This window comes from Hyperolius riggenbachi, chromosome 3 (assembly GCF_040937935.1).
Source record: "Hyperolius riggenbachi isolate aHypRig1 chromosome 3, aHypRig1.pri, whole genome shotgun sequence".
NCBI classification, from domain to species: Eukaryota; Metazoa; Chordata; class Amphibia; order Anura; family Hyperoliidae; genus Hyperolius; species Hyperolius riggenbachi.
In genome coordinates, this window is record NC_090648.1 from 106,599,540 (window position 1) to 106,624,492 (window position 24,953).

General features: G+C 44.7%; 1 protein-coding gene across 2 annotated transcripts in view; it reads left to right on the plus strand.

The window, feature by feature from the left end:
• LOC137561088 (zinc metalloproteinase-disintegrin-like halysase) overlaps positions 1-15,129 on the plus strand; it is a 136,234-nt gene extending 121,105 nt beyond the window's left edge. For both annotated transcript variants that reach the window (XM_068272331.1, XM_068272332.1), the window contains exons 18-23: positions 617-698; positions 2,224-2,320; positions 5,591-5,687; positions 7,553-7,774; positions 9,484-9,546; positions 14,920-15,129. In XM_068272331.1, coding sequence (XP_068128432.1) covers positions 617-698; positions 2,224-2,320; positions 5,591-5,687; positions 7,553-7,774; positions 9,484-9,546; positions 14,920-14,946 — 588 coding nt within the window. In that variant the 3' untranslated portion in view covers positions 14,947-15,129. The remainder of the gene's footprint in view (positions 1-616; positions 699-2,223; positions 2,321-5,590; positions 5,688-7,552; positions 7,775-9,483; positions 9,547-14,919) is intronic.
• Positions 15,130-24,953: the final 9,824 nt, after the last annotated feature.

The following is a 24,953-nucleotide window of genomic DNA, read 5'->3' on the forward strand; positions in this document are numbered from 1 at the left end:
AACGCCGTATTTGGTTTAGTTAGATGGATAGTAGATCGCTTTGAGTAACAGAAATGACATGAAAAATGTATATGGCTGGCATTTTAGGGAACCTGAACTGAGTAAAATTATTCAAAATAAACACACGAGGTAACTTCAAATGAAAATTCAAATTACGTAGTTACCTTGCCATTATTTCCTCTCAAAAGCTCACTATTTTCTTCTGACAATGATCCCTTCTAGTTCTGACAGCATTTTGTCAGAACTGAAATGTATCAGTTGCTGTCAGTTATATATCAGTTACTGTCAGTTATAGCTGAGAGGACAACTGATGTGCCAGGTAATGTCCATGTTTCCCTATGGCTCAAATGGGCAATGCTACAGTTTAACAATGTGCTGACCAGAAAGCTGTTATGGGGTAATGGCCATTTTCAAAATGGAGGATGGAGAATCCCTTGATTACAGTGGACAAACAGGACGCGGGAGAGGAGAAAGAGATTGAGGAGTAGACTACACAGGAGGTAAGTATGACCTGTGTATTTTTATTAAGACTTTTAATTTTCAGTTCAGGTTTTCTTTAAGCATGAGGTGGGTGGGGTGGAAGAGAGTCTGACGGACCATCTGTGTGTTGTGTCAGGTGTGCAACGATGAGCAGCAGTGCCAGTGCGAGAATGGATGGGCGCCCCCTGACTGTAGCAGCAGCGCACCACAGCAATTTAGTAAGTAACAAGGGACACCTGTGAATCCTGTATGCATAGCACACATCACCCTGAGAGAATCCACAGACACTTTCATTACACAATACAATAGTTAAGCAAAGCACAAATCTGGACAATACTGAAGATGTGGTGACAATATATACGGTCAGAGGCTACCTTTAATAATAACCGCATGCCGAAGTGATCAGTAGATTTACAAATAAGGTAGGCTGACAGTGAAAGTTAAAAAGAAACGAATGGAAGTACAATTTGAGGAACTCCAGTAAAAATAATGTAATAAAAAAGTGCTTCATTTTTACAATAATTATGTATAAATGATTTAGTCAGTGTTTGTACATTGTAAAAGCTTTCCTCTCCCTGTTTTACATTCTGATTTTTATCACTTGGTGACATTTTTTACTGCTGGCAGGTGATGTCAGTGGAAGGAGATGCTGCTTGCTTTTTTTGGCAGTAGGAAACAGCTATAGACAGCTATTTCCCACAATGCAATGAGGTTCACAGACAGGAAACTGTCAGGACCGTGGTCCTGACATCACATTGTGGGAGGGGTTTCACCACAATATTACCATACAGAGCCCCCGATGATCCGTTTGAGAAAAGGAAAAGATTTCTCATGGGAAAGGGGTATCAGCTACTGATTGGGATGAAGGTCAATTCTTGGTTACGGTTTCTCTTTAAAATTCTGAGCCTCCTGTTGGTTAGGGAATTACCTGTCTCATTACAGAAGGAGTGGGGAGGCTTGTGAACTGGAAGGAGGGAGGTCAAGGTATTATAATGATGTATCAATGTAGTGCTGGCATATACAGTAGTCTATACGGGTATATACTACATCACCGCAATCCCGTTCTGTTACATTGCTGCTTTCACAGGGAACACAATGCAACGGCCAGGGCCGGCTCTAGACTTTTTGCCGCCTGAGGCAAATTTAGGAGAAAATTGCTGACGCCCCCCCCCCCCCCCCCCGCCCGTCCGTGGGTGCGGGGGGGGGGGCCGCGGAGCCGGAGGGGTAGCGGGCAGGTCGGGGTTATTGGGCCTAGCGGTGGGGAGGGGGGTCGGACCCACCCCCCTCCCTCGCCTGGGTCCCCCGATCTGCGCTCCCCTCCAGCTGTAATTAGGAAGCAGCCGCTTGCAGATCGTAAGAGGCACGGGCGGGGAGGACTCACCTTATCCTGACACCCCCCCCCCCCCCCCCTGCTGTGCCCGCAGCTCCCCCATCCTGGCTGCTACCCCCTTCAGGCTACCTATGGGGGGGGGGGGGGCGGCATCCTCACAAGTTTGCCTCAGGTGCCAAAAAGTCTAAAACCGGCCCTGGCCATCTTTCAGCTAACCCTGCGCCCAACTGAATTGCGGGTTCGTATGTACGCTACAAGAATGCATCATGTTAAATAACACCCAATGCTTGTGTCTATAGTAGAATTTCTGGTTGTAATTTCTACTCTGTGCTGTAAGGTCTTCTATCATTTACACAACGTTAAAGTAAATCATTTAGGGCAGAGTTTTTTTCTGACTATCCCTCTGTCTCTAGATAGTGGCTACACTGTGCTCATCGTCATCATTGTTTTGGTCGTCATCATCATTGTGGTGTTTGTAGTGTACAAGAGAACCTGGCGGAGGAAACAAAGGTATGACTACCATAGGAGATTGGGCAGTAGCACAACTTGCAGACAACTAGAAAGCACAGCACAAGACATGAAAGCATGAAGTTACATACAGATCCTAGATTGTTGTCACCCCAAAATAGTCACTTCTGATCATTTCAGGTGACAATCTAGCACCAGTCCCCTGACATCAGCGGCCTCCTGCTTCAGTCATTCTAGCTACAATGGGGCCCTGGGGCAAAAGAAACTTGGAAGCCCCCCCCCAGCAATGCCCTTCCCCCTCCCGCAGCCTCTGAGCTGTCTCCCAGGACTCATCCCAACACATTCCCGGCCACACAAAAATCTTTAGGTGTCCATCATATGTCCCCAAAAGCACTAGGGACCCTATTATTCCTCTCCTCCTTTCCCTTACAAATGCAGAGTGTACACACATTGGAGTCTTACCTAATCCAGGCAGAACACAGTAGGCAGCACCATGCTCTACACTCCAGAGTTCTCCCCACGGCGCCTCTCTTCCTCATTCCCTGCAGTCATGTATAGAGTCACCATAGCTGGAGGGGAGAAGACACACACCTTGGGGGCACCTACAGGCTCTGGGATCCTGGGGCAATTTGCCTCTATGGAAGCACCAGCCCTGGCTTCAGTCATCTGAAGATAGAGGTGGATCATTCTTGTCCACTCACTATTGTTCCCCTTGTGATGTGCGCCTCTCTGGCTCCTACATCCCCCTCCACTCTCTATCAAACAAAATAAGCTGTTCATCAATGGGACAAACTGCTATACACTAACTGCAAGTAAAATGTCAATTAAAATGATCATGAAAGATGGTTTGGGGCAACATTTATTTATGAATAGTGTTCAGACTGACGTTAATCAGCATTATTAATTATAATGTCTGTGAATTAGTCTGGCAGGACCCATATCTTGGCTGAGACATTCAGAGATAGTAGAGTCACCTTCAGAGATAGTAGAGTCACCTTCAGGAACAATAAACTCTACCTGGGGGAACTTGCTTATCTTTTGCTAGCCCCACAAGAGCTTTAAGGTGGCCATACACTGGTCGATGTGCCATTAGATCGACCAGCTGACAGATCCCTATCTGATCGAATCTGATCAGATAGGGATCGTATGGCTGCCTTTACTGCAAACAGATTGTGAATCGATTTCAGCCTGAAACCGATCACAATCTGTTCAGCTGCTCCTGCCGCCTGTCCCCCCCCCCCCCCCCGTATACATTACCTGAGGCTGGCTCCCGGGCGTCTTCTCCGCACTGCACCGCACCGCTGTTCTTGCTCCATCCCGGCGCTTCCTGTGTTACTCCGTGACCAGGAAGTTCAAATAGAGCGCCCTCTATTTCAACTTCCTGGTCACCGGAGTGACACAGGAAGTATAAGCGTACACTGGGACATGCGGAAATGCGGTGCAGCGAGGAGAAGAGGACCCCGGAGCCAGCTTCAGGTAATGTATACATGCTCGGATCGGCCCCGAATCGTACGCCGCAAGCGACGCGCTCCTACCGCCGGGCGATCGAGGGTAATTTCCCGCACGGCGCGATCGACGGACCGATCCGATTTCGGGAGGGAATCGGATCGGCGGGTGCGTTTAGCGCAAGCGATTGGCAGCAGATCCGATCCCAGGATCGGATCTGCTGTCGAAACGGCCGTGAATCGAGCCAGTGTATGGCCTGCTTTAGAAACTCTTTCTAAAATGTAATTTGCACTGAGGCCAGGACACACTAAAGTTCTCCATTAAAGACATCTTGATTGTACAATTTTACCACTTCTATGTAATATAAGTGAGTTAGACCTCTGTTCAAAGTATAATCAATGTATCTACCCTTCTACTACTATCAGGGTCCTGTTGATCTCAGCACTGGTAATTGGTACTGGCACTCCCAGGCCGTGGAGTCTAAGTGGGTACGGGTCTTCACCAGCGCACCCCACAAGGGATGATGGGCCCTCACCTCTAATGGGTGGCGGACTACTTTGCTGCCTGGTGCCCACCAGGTCACAAACCCCTAGGACCCTAAGTTTTCTCCTAGGAGATTATTTAACTTTTTTTTTTTTTTTACTTCCCAGTATTCTGCAAATAACAAAAGTGCTGGCGGCTTATAAGACATTTTATTTATGAGGTGTTAAAATATCACCAAGGAGAAAAAGTTAATCAAATAGGGGCCCTTGATTGTTACAGAAAGCAATTAACATTAGTTGGCCGATAGGCAATTAACTTTTTCTCCTAGGTGAAATTTTCACACCTTGTAAATAAACGGCTTTTTAAACCACAAGAAAATACTCAAAACAATTAGACAGTACTTATTCATCTACTTTTTGGTACTTTTTCAATTGCAGAGTGCTGAAAAATTATTTTAAATACAAGAGGAAAATAATTTGTTAGAAGAAAACTTAGGAGATAATTGCATATGGCCACAACCAAGCAAAAAAACAAAACAAAGTGATTTTTAAGATTCTTTTTCAACTACTTTTTTGGTACCTTTTCAAGCGCAATGTGCTAAAAGATAATTTTAAAAGGAAGGTGAAACATTATCTCCTAGGAGACTGCAAACGATGTGCTACCAAGGTGCCAATATTTTCTTTCCAGGCCATTTTTAAGGTTGTGTGAGGAATGGCCTTGTCTCAGACCTTTTTTCCCCTCTGCTACTTCATGTTCTTTCAGCAGCAACAAAATAAATAAACATGGCAATACCACAGCAAAGCATTTGTATTTGCAACTATTTTCTGTGAGAATCAGTGTGTTTTCTGACATAAATATAACAAGGTTGCCAACTATCAGTAATGAGCAAAAATGACGGCATTCTTTTTACCTTAATTTTTGCAAAAATAGTGTTAAGTTCAACAAATGCCATCAAATCATTTTGTAATAAGTTTGTCGTTTTTCAAATTTTTCGTGAATTTTCTCGCTAAAAATAAATGTTTTTGCATATTCGAGGGGGTGGGGGGGGGGGGGACATGATTGTTTATGTTTTCACTGCAAAGATAATGATATTTTTGCATGTTCCTGAATTTTCACAATTGTGTGCAAATACAATGTATTTTTGCAAACATTTTCTCGAAATCATCAAAAATGCCATTTTTGTTACAAAAATTACTTAGGCCAAAATCTGCAAACAACATTGCAGACTATAGATAGATAGATAGATAGATAGATAGATAGATAGATAGATAGATAGATAGATAGATAGATAGATAGATAGATACTGTAGACATGAAGATAGATTGATTTGCTTACATGATTTTAAGGATTTAAATAACAGAGATTATTTTTTTCCTGCATCAGGCGGGTTCCTGGAGATAGTTCCGGTGTTGCCAATCCCACATTCAATATCACCAATCAGATGAGACAACCACACGCTCCATATCCCTCCTCTCCACAGGTGAGATAACCATGGCAATCAAGATAAGGAGCAAGGGGTAAAATTCACCGCAATTCAGCTGCTGGATTCTACCACTATAAATATTAGGGAAAAATGTGCAATGAGAACTGCAGCTTGCTCTTCCTTTTAAATACAGTAAAACCTTTAGATAAGTGTAGGGGCTCGATTCACAAAGCGGTGCTAACCCAGTTAGAGACTTTAGGCGTGATAACCATTTCACCACGCTGGTGAAAAGCCAGTTTGGGCGTGATAAGTTTAGGCGTTACAAGTTTAGATAAGTTTAGATCGCGCGCAAAGTCCTGCACGCAAAGCAGCGCCATTAAACTCTATGCGAAGTGCACCAGACTTTGGTAGCGCAAAACTTTTGATCAGCTGTGCACTGCGGTGCTAACCCAGTTGGTGCTATAGTTATCACGCCTAAACTTATCACACCTAAACTTATCACACCTAAACTTATCACGCCTAAACTGAGTTTAGGCATGATAAAGGGCTTTTCACCAGTGTGCTAACTGTTAGCACCACTTTGTGAATCAGGCCCCTAGTGTGTGAGTGTAACTTGGGTTGAAACATTTGAAAAAGGGACTAGTTGAAAGGAAATTGTCGGTAGCAGAATACTGGTAAATTTACCAACGTTCTGCTACTTCATTCATATAGTGAAGTATCTGTAATACTTAGGCAGGGAACACACTACATGCGTTTTTGCGCGTTTTGCCGCGAACGGCAAAACGCGCACGATTTTAAAGCCTATTGAAAATAATAGCCTAGCTCAGGAAACGCTGCGCCGCATGCGTTTGTGCGCGTTTGCGTTCGCGTTTTTTTCCGCGTTTTGTACCCGCACAGTTTTCTGCTTTTTTCCGCACATTGCATGACACTACATGCCATGCAAACGCAGAAACTCAGAAACGCACGCGGAAAAATGCACGCGTTAGACGCGACCGCAAAACCCGACGGAAACCTGGGAAACGCAGGGGAAAACGGCCCTGCAAGTGTGTTCCCTGCCTCACCGATTCTTTACTGTGACCTAACCTCTTCCCATTCTCGCTCAGAGCCCCGCCCTGATAGTGCCTAACCTCAACTACTCACCCCCCCTCTCCGTAGTGCCTAACCTTAACCCCCGCAACTAACTTTAACCCTCTCCGGTGGGTGCCCAACATTAACCCCCTCCCTGTGAGCACCTAACCATAATGCCCCACTCTCCAGCACCTAACCGTAAAACCGTAACCACCAGCATCATGTTGAAAACAGCACCCTCTATAGTAGCAGCATTGGGGCTATTTGTAGTCTCAGCTCACATAGCGGGTGCCCTTTTCAACAGGACATGTCTTGTGCCATTTTTAACTGCTCCAAACTTTGCAAGAAATTTGGACTTGATGAGCAAGTAGCAGCAAGACAAGCGCAGTACATATACGCACGTCACGTCATCACAACTGAGCCGATGGTTCTTCTCTCTTTGACACTGCAGGACTGTACTTAATGTGACTTGTATTTGTTTTACTGTATGCGTTCTTCATTTATACAGTACAGTAGTTTCTATGAAATATTTTTCTATAAATGTGTTTGTATTGTGTAACAAATCATCTGAGTTTTCAGTAGTTCTTATGGGGAAATGTGCTTTGATATAAGAGTGCTCCTGGATTACAAGCATGTTTCTGGAGTAAATTCTGGGGTATGTTGTAGATGTAAATGTTTCAGTATGCACAAACAGCAATAACTATTATGGCCTATGTAATGCTACCCAGTAATGTCATGTGCAACCAAGAAAAGTAATTATTCATTCTTGGTAAGAAACGTAACACATCTACACAAAATAAACCCAGTTTAAGTTAGAAAAGTAACAAAGACGTTTTTGTTTCTTTCACTACCAGGTACATAGGAATCATGCTGTGCACTCTCCAATGCCACCTGCATCATCTCAGAAGCCCCCGGTCTCTGCTATGTACCCCCCAATGCCACCTGCATCATCTCAGAAGCCCCCAGGATCTGCTATGTACCCTTCAATCCCACCTGCATCATCTCAGAAGCCCCCAGTCTCTGCTATGTACCCTCCAATGCCACCTGCATCCGCTCAGAAGCCTCAAGGCGCACAAGTGAGTACCATAATATGAGTAACATTCTCCAAAAGAAACCTTGATCTCATATACTTAACCTTCCTGGCGGTAACCCCGAACATAGGGAGTAAGCCGAGCAGGAGGAATTTTTTTTAGGCCCTGCTGGGCCGATTTGCACAATTTTTTTTTTTGCTGCACGCAGCTAGCACTTTGCTAGCTGCGTGAGCACACCGATCTCCGCCGCTCCGCACCGATTTGCCACTATCCGCCGCACCGCCCCCCCCTAGACCCCTTGTGCAGCCTGGCCTATCAGTGCCAGGCAGCGCTGAGGGGTGGATCGGGACTCTCTGCGACGTCATCCCGCCTCGTCACCAGCCATAGCGACGGGGGAAGCCCTCCAGGAAATCCCGTTCTTTGAACAGGATTTCCTGATTGCCGATTGCCGGAGGCGATCGAAGTGGCCCTAGGCTCGCGACATGATTTAAAAAAAAAAATTACAAAAAAACTGCTGCGCTGCCCCCTGGCGGTTTTCAAAAGACCGCCAGGAGGGTTAAGGTAAGCCCAATGTTAGATGGATAAAAGAAGGATGAAAAGGGTGTTACCCAGAATGGGTATGCCAATCAGTTGTTTAGATCATGCATCTCTGATATCACTGGCTGCCTGCTTGCTCCAAATACGGAACTCAAATCAAGTTCCCTGGTGCATTAAAGTTCTGTGAGGCTGCTTTGATTAGCAAATAAACTTTTACTTGATGCATTGTATTTATGTGAGCTTTATTTCACATATGAGCTGGTGGTGTGACCTGAGTCTGCACCACTCATTGTCTGACACAACTACCTTAGGCTGGTAGCTCAGTTGCCACCATGCAGAAACTTTCAAAGAAGATGAATATGTTCAGCTGTGACAAAAAAGGGAAAAAAACATGAAGTGTTAGAGACTAGAGTCCCCCTCAGAGATGTACTGTACTGCCCTGCCCTCCAGCCATAGTGGCTAGTAAATGAACAAAGAGTTTGAGGGTCCCCCTCAGCTTCGTTTTCCAGCTTATTATGGCCATCAGTGGTGAGTTGAGGTGACTTGCAATAGGGTAGCAAAGTCCAGAACCCCTCCCCCTTCCCCGCAAAGCACTGTGCCTATTGATTGTAGGAGTAAAGCTCTTCAGGCATCCCCTGGACTGCTGGGACAACCATTAGTAAAATGGGGAGGGATTGTGGAGCAATCACATTGCTTCAAATTTGGAGCAATTAGGTAAACACCATTGTCCCAGCTATGGAAGTACAGAAGTCTTCCTAATGGTACCCATACATGGTAGAGTTTTTTCATTCAGCCCCTGCAACCACCGGAAAGGGGGGGGGGGCAGAGCTGTAAGGGAGCCCCAACTACTACTTTACTCCCTCTGATAAAATGGTCCATCCTCCAGATCAGGTGCTTTTGTGGATATGTATGTCATGGTGTGAAGATTATGATGTTAACACTTTGTTATATGACTCTTAACAAGAAAGGCCTCAGGGCTTTGAGAGTCACCAGGGATAGGCAAGGGAAAGGGTGCAAACATTTGGGGGGGGACTTTAAAGTTTTGTGGGGGTTGGGGAGGATTTTTAATTACGTAACTGCGAGTGTTCAATCTGTTCTGTGGTCATTTATAGTTACAACACAAACAATAGTTAGGCAATACAAATCACATAAGTAGCCCTGTTTTCAGTGTGGCTTCTAAATATTAACATGTTCAATTGTTTGTTTCTAATTTTTAGGCATTTCTGAGACACACCGCTGCCCCTCCAGCCAGGCCGGCCTACCCCCCAGTTCCACCACAGGTATGGCAGAATAAGCTGCAGAAGCAACGCAGGATTTATCTAACATGATGCAAAGGATACCTGTAACTTGTAGCGACCGGTCAACTGTAAAGGTTCCCATTCATTATACAATTTTGATTGTACAATCTCACCTAATCTATGTAGTAGAAGAGTTAACTGAGTAAATATACTTTTAGAGGATACTTTAGGAAGTTCCTCACATTACACATAAGTGGTAAGATTGTACAACAATATTGTACACTTTAAAATATTAATAGGATTGTGTGATTTAACCTGTAAAACCTGTAAGGGAAACAAGAGCCCCTGGGGGGTACTTACCTCAAGAGGGGGAAGCCTCTGGATCCTGAAGAGGCTTCCAACCCCCACCCCCGTCCATCTGTACCAGCACTGTGACCCCTGAAAGTACACCAACAAGCAATTGTCGGCATTTCATGCAAGCACAGTAGTAATCGGCCTCCACAATTGTCCTGCGGCAGGGTGATCGCACTGCACCATTGCTCCATGGATATCACCCTGCGGCTGACTGTGCTGGAAGGGTAATATGCCGCTCAGTGGCATACTTCCTGCTGGACAGGAAGTATGTCACTGAATTACCGTCGCTCTGCCCACTTGGAAGCATAAATGTGGCCAAAAACGCTCTAGTGGGTTCCAGCCCTAACAGTCTTTTGCCATGTTATAGCAGATGTTCAGAAATCTCCATTCTTTATGGTCTTATGGTTCTCTCATCCCGTGGTGTGGCCCAGCACAGAAGGGATGCGGGTCTGGAACAGATGGAGGAGGACAGTCCTGGAAGTGGTGGTTCTGTGACAATTATAAGCACAGGTAGTGTGATGTGTGCAGCCAGGAAAGACTGCATTTGTTACAAGTAGAACTCATGACAGGTGAAAGTAAGTGGGGGAAAGTTTAAAGCACACCGGAATTGAGAGGGATATGTAAGCTGCATGTTTATTTCCCGTTAAACAATACAGATTGCTTGACTGTCCTGCGGATTGATGGTCTCCAATACGTTCAGCCATAGCCCCTGAACAAGCATGCAGATCAAATGTTTCTGTTTCTGACTGAAGTCAGACTGGATTAGCTGCATGCTTGTTTTAGGTGTGTGAATCAGCCACTACTTCAGCCAAAGAGATCAGCAGGACAGCCAGGCAATCTGCATTGTTTAAAAGGAAATAAATATGGTAGCCTCCATATCCCTCTTAGGTGGACTTTAAATGATTTCCACTTTTATAAAAGAGTTGTTTGTTCCAAATATTCCGCTCACCACTTAGCTGCCATCTGCTACTTTTGAAAGAGCCAGTTGGCAGACACACTGCAGGTCAATGAGCCCTGGATTATTTTTGCCATTAGCAATCTTATTTTCCATTCAAGTGAATGCAACCACAGTGCACTACTTTATGATATATGCAGTAAGGTACTGTGAAACACTCAGTTCACGTCTTTATAAATAGGGTGATCTTTAAAGTGTACCTGAAGTAACATGAGGCATGATGAGATAAACATACACACCTATAGTATTAGCCGTACAGGGGAATTATCTTAAAGGAGAATTGAAACAAGTGGCATATGGAGGCTGCCATATTTGTTTCCTTTTAAACCATGCCAGTTGCCCGGCTATCCCTGCTGCCTCTAATACTTTTAGCCATAGACCCTGAACAAACATATGCAGATCAGATGTTTCTGGCATTATTTCCATATAATTGTTTAAAAGGAAATAAATATGGCAGCCTCTATATTCTTCTTACATCAGTTGTCCTTAAAGAGACACTGAAGCGAAAAAAAAAATATGATATAATGAATTGGTTGTGTACTATGAATAATTACTAGAAGATTAGCAGCAAAGAAAATATCCTCATATTTTTATTTTCAGGTATACAGTGTTTTTTCTAACATTGCATCATTCTATAATATGTGCAGATTACACAACACTCAGCATTTAAAATGATTCTTTCAGAGCAGTCTGTGAACTAATGACCTCTCCTCTGGCAGAGAAAAAGTAATTAGTTCACTTACAGTTGAGATAATAAAAGTCAGATAACAGCCCTCTCCAGGACTTTGAAAGTCGTAGAGATGAATGGCTTTTTTTCATAGAGATAACAACTAGAGTTTCTTAACTCTTCCTGTACTGGAAACAATTAGACTGATATATGTGATCTTAATGTTTTATTTCTTAGCTGTACTACACATACAAATCATAATATCATCATTTTTTTTCGCTTCAGTGTCTCTTTAAGTCCCATTCTGTTTTCCCATACAACAAAAGTTAAAACACTTGAGTTGTTATCTCTACAAAAGAGCTTGTGGAAAAGCTTGTTGAATTCAATCCACTTCCTGAAAAGTAAATAGAAGCCAAAGGGCTGATATCTCTCAGGGATAATACAGGTAATGAGCCTTTACTGCAGGACAGTTCAAAGGGTCATTACTCTATCTTATCTTTTTCAGCTTAAAAGGCAGAGTGTGGATTCTAAACTGCCAAAGTGACAGTCTGATGCAATCTTTAACCAGTTCGGCCTATCTGGACGAGCTTCCTCGTCCAGATAGGCACTGCTGCTGCCGCCGGCTGGTGCGCGCGATCGGGCGCGCCCCCGCGCGCGTTCCGGCCGCTAGCCCACCGATCAGTGAATGGGAATATAATTCCCATTCGCCGATCGAACTTCCCCGCAGAAATACCGAGAGCTTTCTATCCAGAGAGCGCGGTATTTCTGCCCCCAGGAAACTTCTCCCCAGCATTTTAGTTCCTGGATGCGAGATCGTTCGCATCCAGGACTTTTTTCACTGTGGCCATCTTGTGGCCAAATAGTAAACTGCACCCACATACATTTTTAATTAAAAAAAAATATTATTTTACATTTAAATTTAGCAATTTCCCTCCCACACCAAAAATTACCCACATACATTTTTTTAATAAAAAAAAAAAAATACAATAAAAAAAAAACCAAAAACAACATAAATAGTTACCCAAGGGTCTGAACTTTTTAAATATGCATGTCAAGAGAATATGTTATTATATTATTTAAAATTATAAGCTTATAAATAGTGATGGACGCAAATTGAAAAAATGCACCTTTATTTCTAAATAAAATATCGTCGCCATAAATTGTGATAGGGACATCGTTTAAACGGTGTAATAACCGGGACAGATTGGCAAATAAAATACATGAGTTTTAATTACAGTAGCATATATTAATTTCAAACTATAATGGCCAAAAACTGAGAAATAATGATTTTTTTTCATTTCTTTCTTAATCTTTCTGTTAAAATAGATTTAGAAAAAAATAATTCTTAGCAAAATGCACTACCCAAAGAAAGCCTAATTAGTGGTGGAAAAAAAAAGATATAGATCAATTCATTGTGATAAGTAGCAATAAAGTTATAGGCGAATGAATGGGAGGTGAACGTTGCTCGGATGCATGAGATTTTCGGCACTGTGGCGCTGAACCGGTTAAAATAAAGCTATAAAATTGAAAATAAAAATATGAGATTCTTTTCTTTACTAGTAATGTTCTTTTTTCATCCGTACTACACATACATTTCATTATATCATAATTTTATTTTCACCTCAGGTTCACTTTAAGGCATACATGTCAAACTCCGGCCCACGGGCCAAATCTGGCCCTCAAAGCCATTGAATTTGGCCTTCAAGCAGATTCCCCACTTTGCATTATGTCTGGTCCCCTCCAGACCACCAGGGGGAGCTATATTGGAGATGAAGCCCTAGATCACCAGGGAAGCCATATGGGGAAGGTGTACCGATCGGTGTAACACAGAGAGGATCTGATTACCGGTGATCTGCAGTATCACCGAAAATACAGATATATACCCGATTATTGATGATCTGCAGTATCACTGATAATCAGATATATCTCTAACCTCTGGACACCTAAGTAATATGAGTGTTTGGTGCAACAGTAATACTTTGAGGAGAGCACCCCTATAGAGGGTGCTAGGCAGTACGAGATACTGTTCAAAGAACAGGTTCCTTCCAATGGTCTGATGCTCCCCAAGGGGCGGAGCCAGGCTGAGAATGGGAAGGACCAGAGTGTGAGTGACACCAAAGGTGAAGTGTCACTGACAGGTCTGTGAACTATCTCCCAACAGGGAAGATAGTTCTCGAGGTCGGACAGGCCAGGTCGGTAACAGACAGACAGCTCATACACAGAGACAGGAGACAGATACGGAATCTTAAGACAAGCAGGGTTCAGCAACAGAGTATCAGATGTAGTGAGGTACCAAATCAGAGATCAAGAGAGTGGTCAGGAAAGCAGAAAGTCATAACAGATAATAACAATGCCTAGTCTTAGGTGTGAGCTCCGTGATCATCAACACCCTGGAACTAGTCTAATATATAACAGAATGATAATACAGTTCCCTAGTCTTGGGTGTGAGTTCCTTGATCATCAACACCCTGGAACTAGTCTGAAATATAACAGATAATATCACAGATACTGATAAGGTCTGAGTGCTACCACGTAGTGATCGCAACGCCAGACACCTGAGAAATAACCAGCACCCAGTATATATACACCAGTGCTCTCCTGCGCCTCCCCTAAGTGCTGGACCAATGAAACCTGGTAGAATTGTCAGCTGACCGGCTGGATCAGCTGACACCCTTCTGACTGTCATAAAGGCTCTTCCTCTCAGCGCGCGCGCACGTCCTTCTGAACCTGTGTGGACTATCAGTCCCAGCCACACCAGACATGTGTTGTAATGTATCTGCTGGCTTGAACGCGGGGCCAGCCGCACCGCTGTCAGAGCATGCGGCGGTTTCCCCGCGTTCAGCCTCCCTGCTAGTGGTAGGCCCATGCATGCAAACCGCCGCGTCGGACACGGAATCCGCCGCCCTGTTCACTGGGCATACGGCGGCCACTCCGCGCTCCGTCAGGCTGGTGGATGCAGGCCTATGTGCGCAAGCTGCCATGTGGGACGCGGAATTAGCCGCCTTACTAAGAGTACTCGCGGCGGCTTTTCCGCGTTTTCTCACAGAAGGTAGGGGGAAAGCACTGAACACTAGGGAACTGTATAGGAGAGGGGGGGGGGGGGGCATTAAACACTTGGGAACTTTATAAAGGAGGTAGGTGGACATTGAGGTTGGCCCACGACTAGGCCCCAGTGTACAATTTTGGCCCACTTTGTATTTGAGTTTGATACCCCTGCTTTAAGCGTTGATCTGATTTCAAATAACAACAATCAAATACGGGCTGATCTGTTAGCAGATCACAACTTCTTTATAAATAGCTCTCAATAGTAAAAGCTGTACTGGATACTGGACTGGCCTATCAGTTCTTCCTGAAGTGTGTTGCAATATGTGACATCTTTGTACTATACAGTTCCTTCTTATGCAGATAATTAATGACAAGTTATCCTTTTTATTTTTAGGCTGTGATGCCAAACTACAGAAGATAACGAGGATGTGCAGCCAAAGAAGCAATGCATTACATGTGTTGGGTTTACATCGGCGGTGTCACCTATAGCTGTTACTATCCAGAGGTGGATTAAGTTGTAAAGTTGTAATGGGGCTCTAGGCAAGGTACTAGATTAGGTGTGGTGCCCCCTTGTGGTGCTTTTGGTAAGCGGAAGTGGAGAGAAGTCAGAAAAGGTAGCAGGTGGGCCCCTTGACACTCACTAGGCCCCAGGCACTTGCCTAGGTTGTCTGGTGGATGATCCTGCTCTGTTACTATCCAGTGCTTCAACCATCACAGCAGAGCAGGATCATCCACCAGGCCGCCTAGGCAGGTACTTGGGGCATAGTGGGTGTCAAGGGGCCCATCTGTCACCTTCTTTGACCTCTCAATGATTCAGCTGACCAAAAGGACCACAAGGGGTCGCCAAATCTACTACCTTGCCTAAGGCTGCATTACATAATCCATCTCGGGATCTAGGAATCTCTGAAAATAAAATTTTGCACTTTACCTGTTTTTTTATTCATATTGTTTGCTATTTATGTGATTATTATTTTTTAATGATTATGGTGTTATTGTAAATGTTGTATTTATATCTATGGAAACCACCTAACTGTACTCAACATTACTGTGACTGATCTGCTGCACCTGCCAAAATCACCTGAGGTTGGAAAATTGGGTAGTTATTTTTCAGCTTTGTACAATAAATATCTATCCATTTATTGTGATCCCTTTTATGTCTGCAGGCTTTTGAAGCATTTGTTGTGTTCAAGAAAACCGGGGTATCTAGTTTGTTGCCTTGACAGAATTTTACACGTGTTAACAGTAATTCAAAGGCAAATCCCAGCAAAAAATTTTGTTGGTTTTGGATTACCGTATATACTCGCAAATAAGCCGACCCGTGTATAAGCCGAGGTACACACTTTCCCTCAGAAACCAGGAAAAAGTGATTGACTCGCGTATTAGCCCCCTACCCAGTACAGCCCCCTCCACAGTAGCCTGATATGCCCCAGTGCAAGTCAGCCCCTCTCCCCATAGCCAGATGTGTCCCAAGGATGATACAGCTGTGTCTTAAGGCACCATTAGATGGTGTCATAGATATGAGACACAGCAGTTGCCACACAGGAAGAATCCCGATCATTGCCCCGCTGACATGTTGCTTGCACGCTCCTCTCCACAAGCCAGGGGATACAGGTAGTCCTAAGCAGTGCACTCTGCACACCACGTTGCAGGGGATGGGGGGCACGGGCACAGCAGGGAGCCAGCTGGCAAGAGCAGGATCACTAGTGCTCAATCCTTACACTCCTCTGCCAGTAACAAAACCTGTTGCACCATCCGTTCTGCTCCAATGACCCGCATATCAGACGAGGGGGTAACTTTTTAGCTATTTTTTGTGCTGAAAAATTAGGCTTATACGCGAGTATATACAGTAATATGGCCCTACTAGTTAAAGGCTAGCCCATTGAAAAACGGGTGGACCACCTCCCCCTTGCGCAACGTGCACACGTTCGTGACCCGCGCACAGCCGCAATGCATGGGCACAAATGCACATGTCCGCCTGTTCCCCTGCACCGGTCTCCTCGCTGTTTGAAGTCCGTCCGTGTGCTGCGCATGCGCGCTAGGCACAATGCACAGACACAGGAGGATGCAGCGACAGGGCTGTTATTATATAGGAAGCTTCACCATGAGCTTGTTGGGCAATCTGTAATTATTAGTGTTTCAAGTCCTACCCCATAAAGCCTTATTAATCCATGCCATGCACTGCTGAGGATCAGACCAGTCCGAAACAGTTTGTAGGCTGCATGTTGGATCGCTGTGGTTCTGTACAATTAACAAGCTGACACATCATTGCATTCCAGCGGTTCTGAAGGTGTGGCTAGCTTTCAGCGACAACAAAGAGGCATTTACTTATTCAGCAGCAATGCACTGTGGAACACCTCATATGCTCACTCCAACCTGACTCATTGCAAATAACTTCAGTTTTAAGAAGGCTAAATTCTGTTTTAAAGTGGACCTGAACACTTGACATAGGACAGAAGAAAAACAGAGAGACATGCACTCTGTACGTATTTAGAGAGTTTAGCCTGTCTAATTCCCCCCATCTGTGTCTAATCAAAGAATTTTTTTAGGTTATTATGCTGTTGCATATCTTGCAGAGCAGAGAGGAAGTTCTGAGTTCAGTCCGCTTTAATCGGTCCTGAAAGAGAGAAATGAGGAAGACAGTGGGACAGAGACAAGAATGCTGTACCACTTGTGTACATCAATGAATTCAAGAATCTTGGAAGTGTCAGCTGACAGGAAATGATGTAACACAGATGCACCGCCTTTTCCTCCTGCACTTTACCTGCGTTAGAGGGATTTCTCCCAGATCCTGTTAGGACAGAAAGTGCGGAAATAAAGAACATTAAGAAGTTGTAACCATTTTCCACACTAATTAAAACTAAAATTAATCATTTAGATGTACTTTATCTTCGCAATGAATATACAAACATGTTACATAATGTGACATTATCAAAAAAGTTTCATTTTACTTTGAATTCCTCCATTCCTCCAGCTATAGTGTCCTCTGTTACAATGTCCCCCATAGTGCTTGTTTATAGCTTCCCCCGTAATAGAGCCTCCACTTACAGTGACCCCCTGTTTTAGTGCTCCCATTATACCTGCCCTGCAATATATTGTTATCATTTCTTCCATAGTGGTCTTATTTATAGTGCCTCCTGTAATAGAGCTACCCCGGATAGTAACCCCTTATTATAGTGCTCCCACTCTACCGCCCTCTATTATAGCGTTATAGTGTTCCCCATTATAGTGCTCCCACTGTACAGCCCTCCATTATAGCGTTATAGTGTTCCCCATTATAGAGCTCCAGCTGATACTCAGGGCCGGTTCTAGCTACAATGGGGCCATGGGCAACAGTTATTTGTAGTCTCCCCCCCCCCCTCCAAACTCAGACAAGGTTTGGAGGGGGGGGACTACTTGAGAAGCCCAGACTAGTGGCACACAGATCAGCGCTCCCTCCGGTGGCTGAACAGCGGTAAGTCTCCGCCCGCTGTCAGCCGCTGTGCCGACACATTACCGATTCTGGAGGGGAGAGCCAGGAAGGGGGGCCCCAAGGTGAGAGAAGGGGGGGAACTTCCCCCCTTCTCCGCTGCTCTGCCCATCGCCCTCCTTCGCTGGCTGTCTCCCCTCGTGCTCAGGGCTCTCTGGCGGGCGGCGGGCCCCCCTGACCACGGGCCCTCGGTCCGTGCCCGAGTGCCCTAATGGTCAGTCCGCCCCTGATGTAGATATGCTTTTGCGTGTTACAGAATAATTCTGCATGCCAACTCACTGCCCACACAGTTCTATGGGCTTGTTTACAGTACTGCGTTGTAACTGATCATGTTCGGCTTACTGACATTTAAGTCACTTCGTAATCTTGGCCCTGGATACATGAACAAAATGTTGCAGCGTTGCAGCTGCATAGCAATCCCTGCAATCTCATATCCACGGGCGCCAATAATCTAGCCATACCCAGAGTCCACTGGGAAACTTTTGGTCCCGTAAGCCTTCTGTCATGCCGCTCCTACGTTATGGAACTCCTTACCTCAGCAGATCAGGACAGCTCTATCTCTGGACGTGTTTAAATCCAGACTGAAAACCCACCTGTTCAGTTTGGCATTTGCAGAAATACCATTTTTGTTGTGTTAATACTTCATTCTACTACCAAATACTGAATCTTAGAGAGCCTAAGTGCTTTGAGTCCTATGAGAGAAAAGCGTTATAGAAATGGTGCTGTTGTTGTTGTTTTAACTCGCTGCATGCAGGTTTTGCATTAATGTTTACGTCCAGTCTCCATTGCAGTTCACACTCATTATAACCCGTGTGCTATGCAACTGACCACTGTGAACCCAGCCTGAATTTAAAAAGAGGCACTGTAATGACATATAGAATGTAATACACTATTCATGGTACCCCATTTTATATTAGTTATCCTGTTTTTGGCATCAGCAACTCTCTTTATACAGTATCTATATATTGCTGTACATTGATATGTTACCCCCCCCCTCCCCCCGTAATGTATAGCCTAGGCTATGGGGTCACACAGTCTTCTGCTCCAGAGCGCTCTGGGAGACCAGTTGTTTCTACTCACTTTGGAACACACAACAGTCATTAGCATTAAAGATGTTGCCGCCTATGAAACTTTTAATGGATACCCGAGGTGACATGTGACATGATGAGATGGACAGTGCCTAGCACACAAATAACTATGCAGTGTTCCTTTTTTTCTCTCTCTCCCTAAAAGAGTTAAACATCAGGTATGTAAGTGGCAGTTCCTGTCATGACTTGGTCAGACTACAGTGTGACCCTCACTGATAAGAATTACAACTATAAAAAACTTTCCTAGCAGAAAATAGCTTCTGAGAGCAGGAAAGAGATAAAAAGGTCAATAGTTCATAGATTTTAGCTCTGGCATACTTCAATGAATGTGTCATTGACCAAAAACAATAAAACAGTAAAAACTTAAAACGTAGATTAAAATATAAAATAAAACTGTGGAATATCTTAAAAACTCATTTTTAGAAGAATGGAGATAGATACAATTGTTTATTAAATTAGTTTATTTTCATCTCAGGTGTCCATTAAGAATGTAAATCACGGTGAGCAAAGATTTTACAATGGGCAAACAATGACTAAACAATTTATAAATAAATATTGGTAAAAAAAAATCAGCAAATTTCTTAAAAAAACTAGTTGACTTAAGCCGTTTAAAAACGGGGTCTAGGTCTCTTCACGCCACCACCGCTGCCAGTCAGTGCGCGTACGCACCCGTCCACCGAGTGCACACCCGTCTGCCGCCCGGCACGCGCACACACATCAGCACGCTCAGCCCGCCCGCCCTGCGTCCTGTCCCAATGGCTGCCAGTGCTTGACATGCGCAGTAGCGCAACGCACCAACACAGGGACAGACTCAGGGACACTTGCGCTTTATTGTATAGGATTAGATTCTCACCTAAGAAGAGGGAAGGCTCTAGAGCCCATAGATCCTTCCTAGCCTTCTGTCTGTATCCTTGGTCCACTGCTGTCTCTGTTGGAGTTATTCAACCAACTTTTCGAATACGCCTTCGGGAGTCCTCATGAAGGCTTCAGAGTACTTCCAAGATGAGTGCACACTTGTGAGTATGGGCTTGTGCATGCGCAGTCCGGATGCGCTCATCTCCGGAAGCACTCAGGGACGCCAGTGATTCCAAAGGCTTTCAAGGAAGGCACGGAATTGCAACGACAACAAGCTTGTACAGATGGCCGGGAACCCTCTATGGCACATGTGTGAAACATAAGGCCAGCAGGCCAAATGTAGCCCTCCTTGCCATATTATGTGGCCCTTGAGAGCTTAAAATATGCATTATTGTAAGACGTAAAAGAATAGTACACTGTCTTCCCATCTAGCGGAGCACACTGGTGAAATGTTTTTTCTGATTTAAATGTTTTCAGTTTTAACCAAGGGGGAACAACAACCCATGAGAGTTACCCAGCGAAACTAGCATGGGGCGTCCTCCTTGAATCAAACTTCCACCCTTCCCTTTTTTCCTGACACCATAGCAGAGAAGTGCAGCAGAGCAGTGTAATATTTACCTGCTTCAGCGATGCGTTGTGTCTCTTCTATTCACGTGTCTTGCCCCAGGAACCAGAGGTATGCAGCATAGAGCGCGTGGCTGACAGGAGGATCATAGGAGACTCGAAAGCATCACGGGAGCAGGTAAATATTAAACTGCTCCACTGCACTACTCTGGAGAAGGGGGAGGAGCAGGCACCCCATGGTCACTATAGTTACGCCACTTTATTTGAGATTGTTCAATAAGTGTTAAATCTTAATACAATACCATACAATAACATTTCTATAGCGATTTTCTCCCATAGGACCTCAAAGCGCTTAGGCTCTCTCAGATTCAGTAATTGGTAGTAACATGAAGTGTTAATACAACAAAATGATATTTCTGCAAATGCCAGACTGAACGGGTAAGTTTTCAGTCTGATTTTAAACACATCCAGAGATGGAGCTGTCCTGATCTGCTGAGGTAAGGCGTTCCGTAATGTAGGAGCGGCATGACAGAAGGCTCTGGGACCAAAAGTTTTCAGGTGGACTCTGGGTATGACTAGCATATTGGAGCCTGTGGATCTAAGAGGCCGATGATTGCTTCCTTCAGTAAAGTAGGAAATATCCCCAATTGTAAGGAAAACAAAAGTTTGCTTTCCTAAAACAGAAAGAATTTGCGATAATTCAGGTTGGAGTGAGCTCGAGATGACTCCCAGGCACCACTGCTGAATATATGCAAATTAACCATTGTACCCTTAGAAGCTAAACACACCTCCAGAACCGCTGGAATGCAATGATGTGTCAGCTTGTTAATATGTACAGAGCCATAATAATCCAACATGCATACAGACTGTTTCAGATTGTTTGATCCTCATCAGTGCATGGCATGGACACATCATTGCATTCCAGCGGTTCTGGAGGTGTGTTTAGCTTCTAAGGGTACAATGGTTAATTTGCATATATTCAGCAGTGGTGCCTGGGAGACATCTCGAGCTCACTCCAACCTGAATTATCGCAAATTCTTTCTGTTTTAGGAAAGCAAACTTTTGTTTTTCTTAACATCTTAGTAAGGGGGCTTTTAGGACCATTGTAGTCCCTTACACACTCCAATGAGTTCTGGGTCACCACGAGCTTGCTGGTTAGTCTGTGCCTCTCGGATTTACAAGCCCTACTCCATAGAGCCAAATTAATCCATGCCATGCACTGATGAGGATCAAACAATCTGAAACAGTCTGTATGCATGTTGGATTATTATGGCTCTGTACATATTAACAAGCTGACACATCATTGCATTCCAGCGGTTCTGGAGGTGTGTTTAGCTTCTAAGGGTACAATGGTTAATTTGCATATATTCAGCAGTGGTGCCTGGGAGACATCTCGAGCTCGCTCCAACCTGAATTATCGCAAATTCTTTCTGTTTTAGGAAAGCAAACTTTTGTTTTTCTTAACATCTTAGTAAGGGGGCTTTTAGGACCATTGTAGTCCCTTACACACTCCAATGAGTTCTGGGTCACCACGAGCTTGCTGGTTAGTCGGTGCCAATTGTAAGGAACAGTTTACATTTTTGAGGAATACCGGTATATAAACAGGTCGGGGCAGTTCAACATGAACTGTGTTGGGCCAGGATCCAGGTTACAGGTAGTCTGGCGGAGGTGGTGGAGGAGGATGCTTGATGTGACTTCATCAATTACCTTGAAGTATGACCAAGGTGTTACGTTGTCTCTGCTAATGGTCTTTGGTCCTATATTATGCTCAGATGCTGTAAGCTGGATGGCGGACCGAATAGCAGAAACTTTGTCTGAGAAGAAATGGGCAAATTTGTCACAGAGGTCCTTTGAGGACTGGATATTGAATTTTTGGCATGCCGGGTTGCAGAGTTTTTCTACTGTGCGGAACAGTTGAGCTGGTTTGTTTACTGCATTTGCAATCTCATCTGATAGAAAGGATGACTTTTTCTTGGTGACTACTGCTTGGTAGTTCTTCAGTTTTAGGATTAAGGCATGTTTGTCTTCTGGGGACTGAGATTTGCGCCACTGTCTTTCAAGTTTCCAGCCCTGTCTTTTCAGCTCTTTAATAGAGTTATCAAACCACTGTGTGCATGATGGTGTGGAGTAAGATGTTTGGTGCGCAGAGGAGCAATGGTCTCAAGGGTGGAGGACACACATTTGTTGTATTTAACTACTTCAGGACGAGAGCAATTTTCACATACCAGCACTGCTCCCATTCATTTGCCAATAACTTTATTACTCCTTATCACAGCTAAATGATCTATTTATTGTTTTTTCGAGGACAAATTAGGCTTTTAGTGTGTGAAAATTTTGTATAGTAAATACCTTATTTTCTATGCATTTTAAAGGGAAATGAATGTAAAAAATAGAAAAAACGCACTATTTTTCCATTTACACCCACTGTAGATTTACAATAAACAGTGCTAACTATAAGTTAGTGTCTTTTTTTATGTTTTGTGTCTTTTGCTTTCTCATTGTACACCATCGATGATTATGAGACCTTATTAGCAAAAAATAATAGTAATATACCATCATGGTATACATATTTAAAAATCCACGTTCCTAAGGTAACAATATATGTTGTTTCTCTTAACCACTTGAGGACCCACCCTTTACCCCCCCCTTAAGGACCAGCGCTGTTTGTTGTGATCTGTGCTGGGTGGGCTCTGCAGCCCCCAGCACAGATCAGGGTGCACGCAGAGCGATCAGATCGCCCCCCTTTTTTCCCCCCTATGGGGATGATGTGCAATACAATACAATATAATACAATACAATATCATTTGTAAAGCGCTTTTCTCCCATAGGACTCAAAGCGCATAGCTGTGTCTCAGATTAATACAGGGTTTCAGGCTGGGTTGTGTTACAGAGGGGATAGTCAGATGTTCATGAATGCCAGACTGAAAAGGTAGGTTTTCAGTTTAGACTTAAATGTTTCCAGGGATGGGGCTGTCCTGATTGGGTGTGGCAGGGAGTTCCAAAGTGTAGGGGCAGCATGACAAAAGGCTCTGTCTCCAAAGGTTTTGAGGTGGACTCTGGGGGTGACCAAGGTGTTACGTCCTTTTGATCTAAGATTGTGGGGGGTGTGATGTAGTTGCAACAAGTCCTTCAGGTATCCAGGGCCCAGATTGTGCAAGGATTTGAATGTCAGTAAGCCAATCTATGTGCAGGGGGGGTCTGATCGCTCCTGCGTGCAGGCATGTTGCAGGGGGGGGGGCACCTCAAAGCCCCCCTCCGCGGCGACATTCTCCCCCTCCCTCTCCTACCTTCCCCCCCCCCCGGTGATCCGGGCTGCACAGGACGCTATCCGTCCTGTGCAGCCAGTGACAGGACGTCCCCTGTCACATGGCGGCGATCCCCGGCCGCTGATTGGCCGGGGATCGCCGATCTGCCTTACGGCGCTGCTGCGCAGCAGCGCCGTACAATGTAAACAAAGCGGATTATTTCCGCTTGTGTTTACATTTAGCCTGCGAGCCGCCATCGGCGGCCCGCAGGCTATTCACGGAGCCCCCCGCCGTGAATTGACAGGAAGCAGCCGCTCGCGCGAGCGGCTGCTTCCTGATTAATCAGCCTGCAGCTGGCGACGCAGTACTGCGTCGCTGGTCCTGCAGCTGCCACTTTGCCGACGCACGGTATAAGCGTGCGGTCGGCAAGTGGTTAAATTCTGTTACTTTGTTTTAATTTTACAAGTCTTTTATTTTGGTACAGAATATGTGAAAATGTAATTGCTTTTGATTCAGTTTGTGACTAAAAAGAATACACAAGACATGGGCCTCAACCCTAAAACTCTGAGATCTTATGAGATGCATATAAAATATACCTTATGCCTCATTCCTACTATATCTAAACTCAACCCTTTGGCCTGTAGTAAATACAGACATAGCTTTAAGACCTGTCCAAGGCTACAAGGTGTATAAATACTCCCCCGAAGTCTCCACCAATCCGGGCTCGACAAGCCTGACAAGCTGAATTTATTTACCTTACCTGGCTCCAGCGGGAGCGCTGTTGTGGCCCTCAGCCCGGAGATAGGCGGAAATAGCCGATTTCCGTCGGGTCCGCTCTACTACACAGGCGCATGAGACTTGCACCTGCGCAGTAGAATGGTCCGACAGCGATCGGCTATTTCCACTTATCTCCGAGCGGAGAGCCGATACTGCGCCTGCACTGGAGCCGGGAAGGTAAATATTTACATCCCCGCTGTTCGGAAGGGCACAGCGAGACTGCCGTGAGACACAGGGGGACGGGAGAAGCCTCATTAGGATCCGGAGGCCTCCGCCTACTATGAGGCTTCCCCCTACTGAGGTGAGTACCCCCCAGGGGAACTTTTTGTTGTTACAGGTTTTCTTTAAGTTATATTCAAGAAAGTTCCTCTTTAAAAGATAAAAAGAAAAAATTGTATGGTGTATAGCCACCTCATGTCTCCCCAAACAAAAG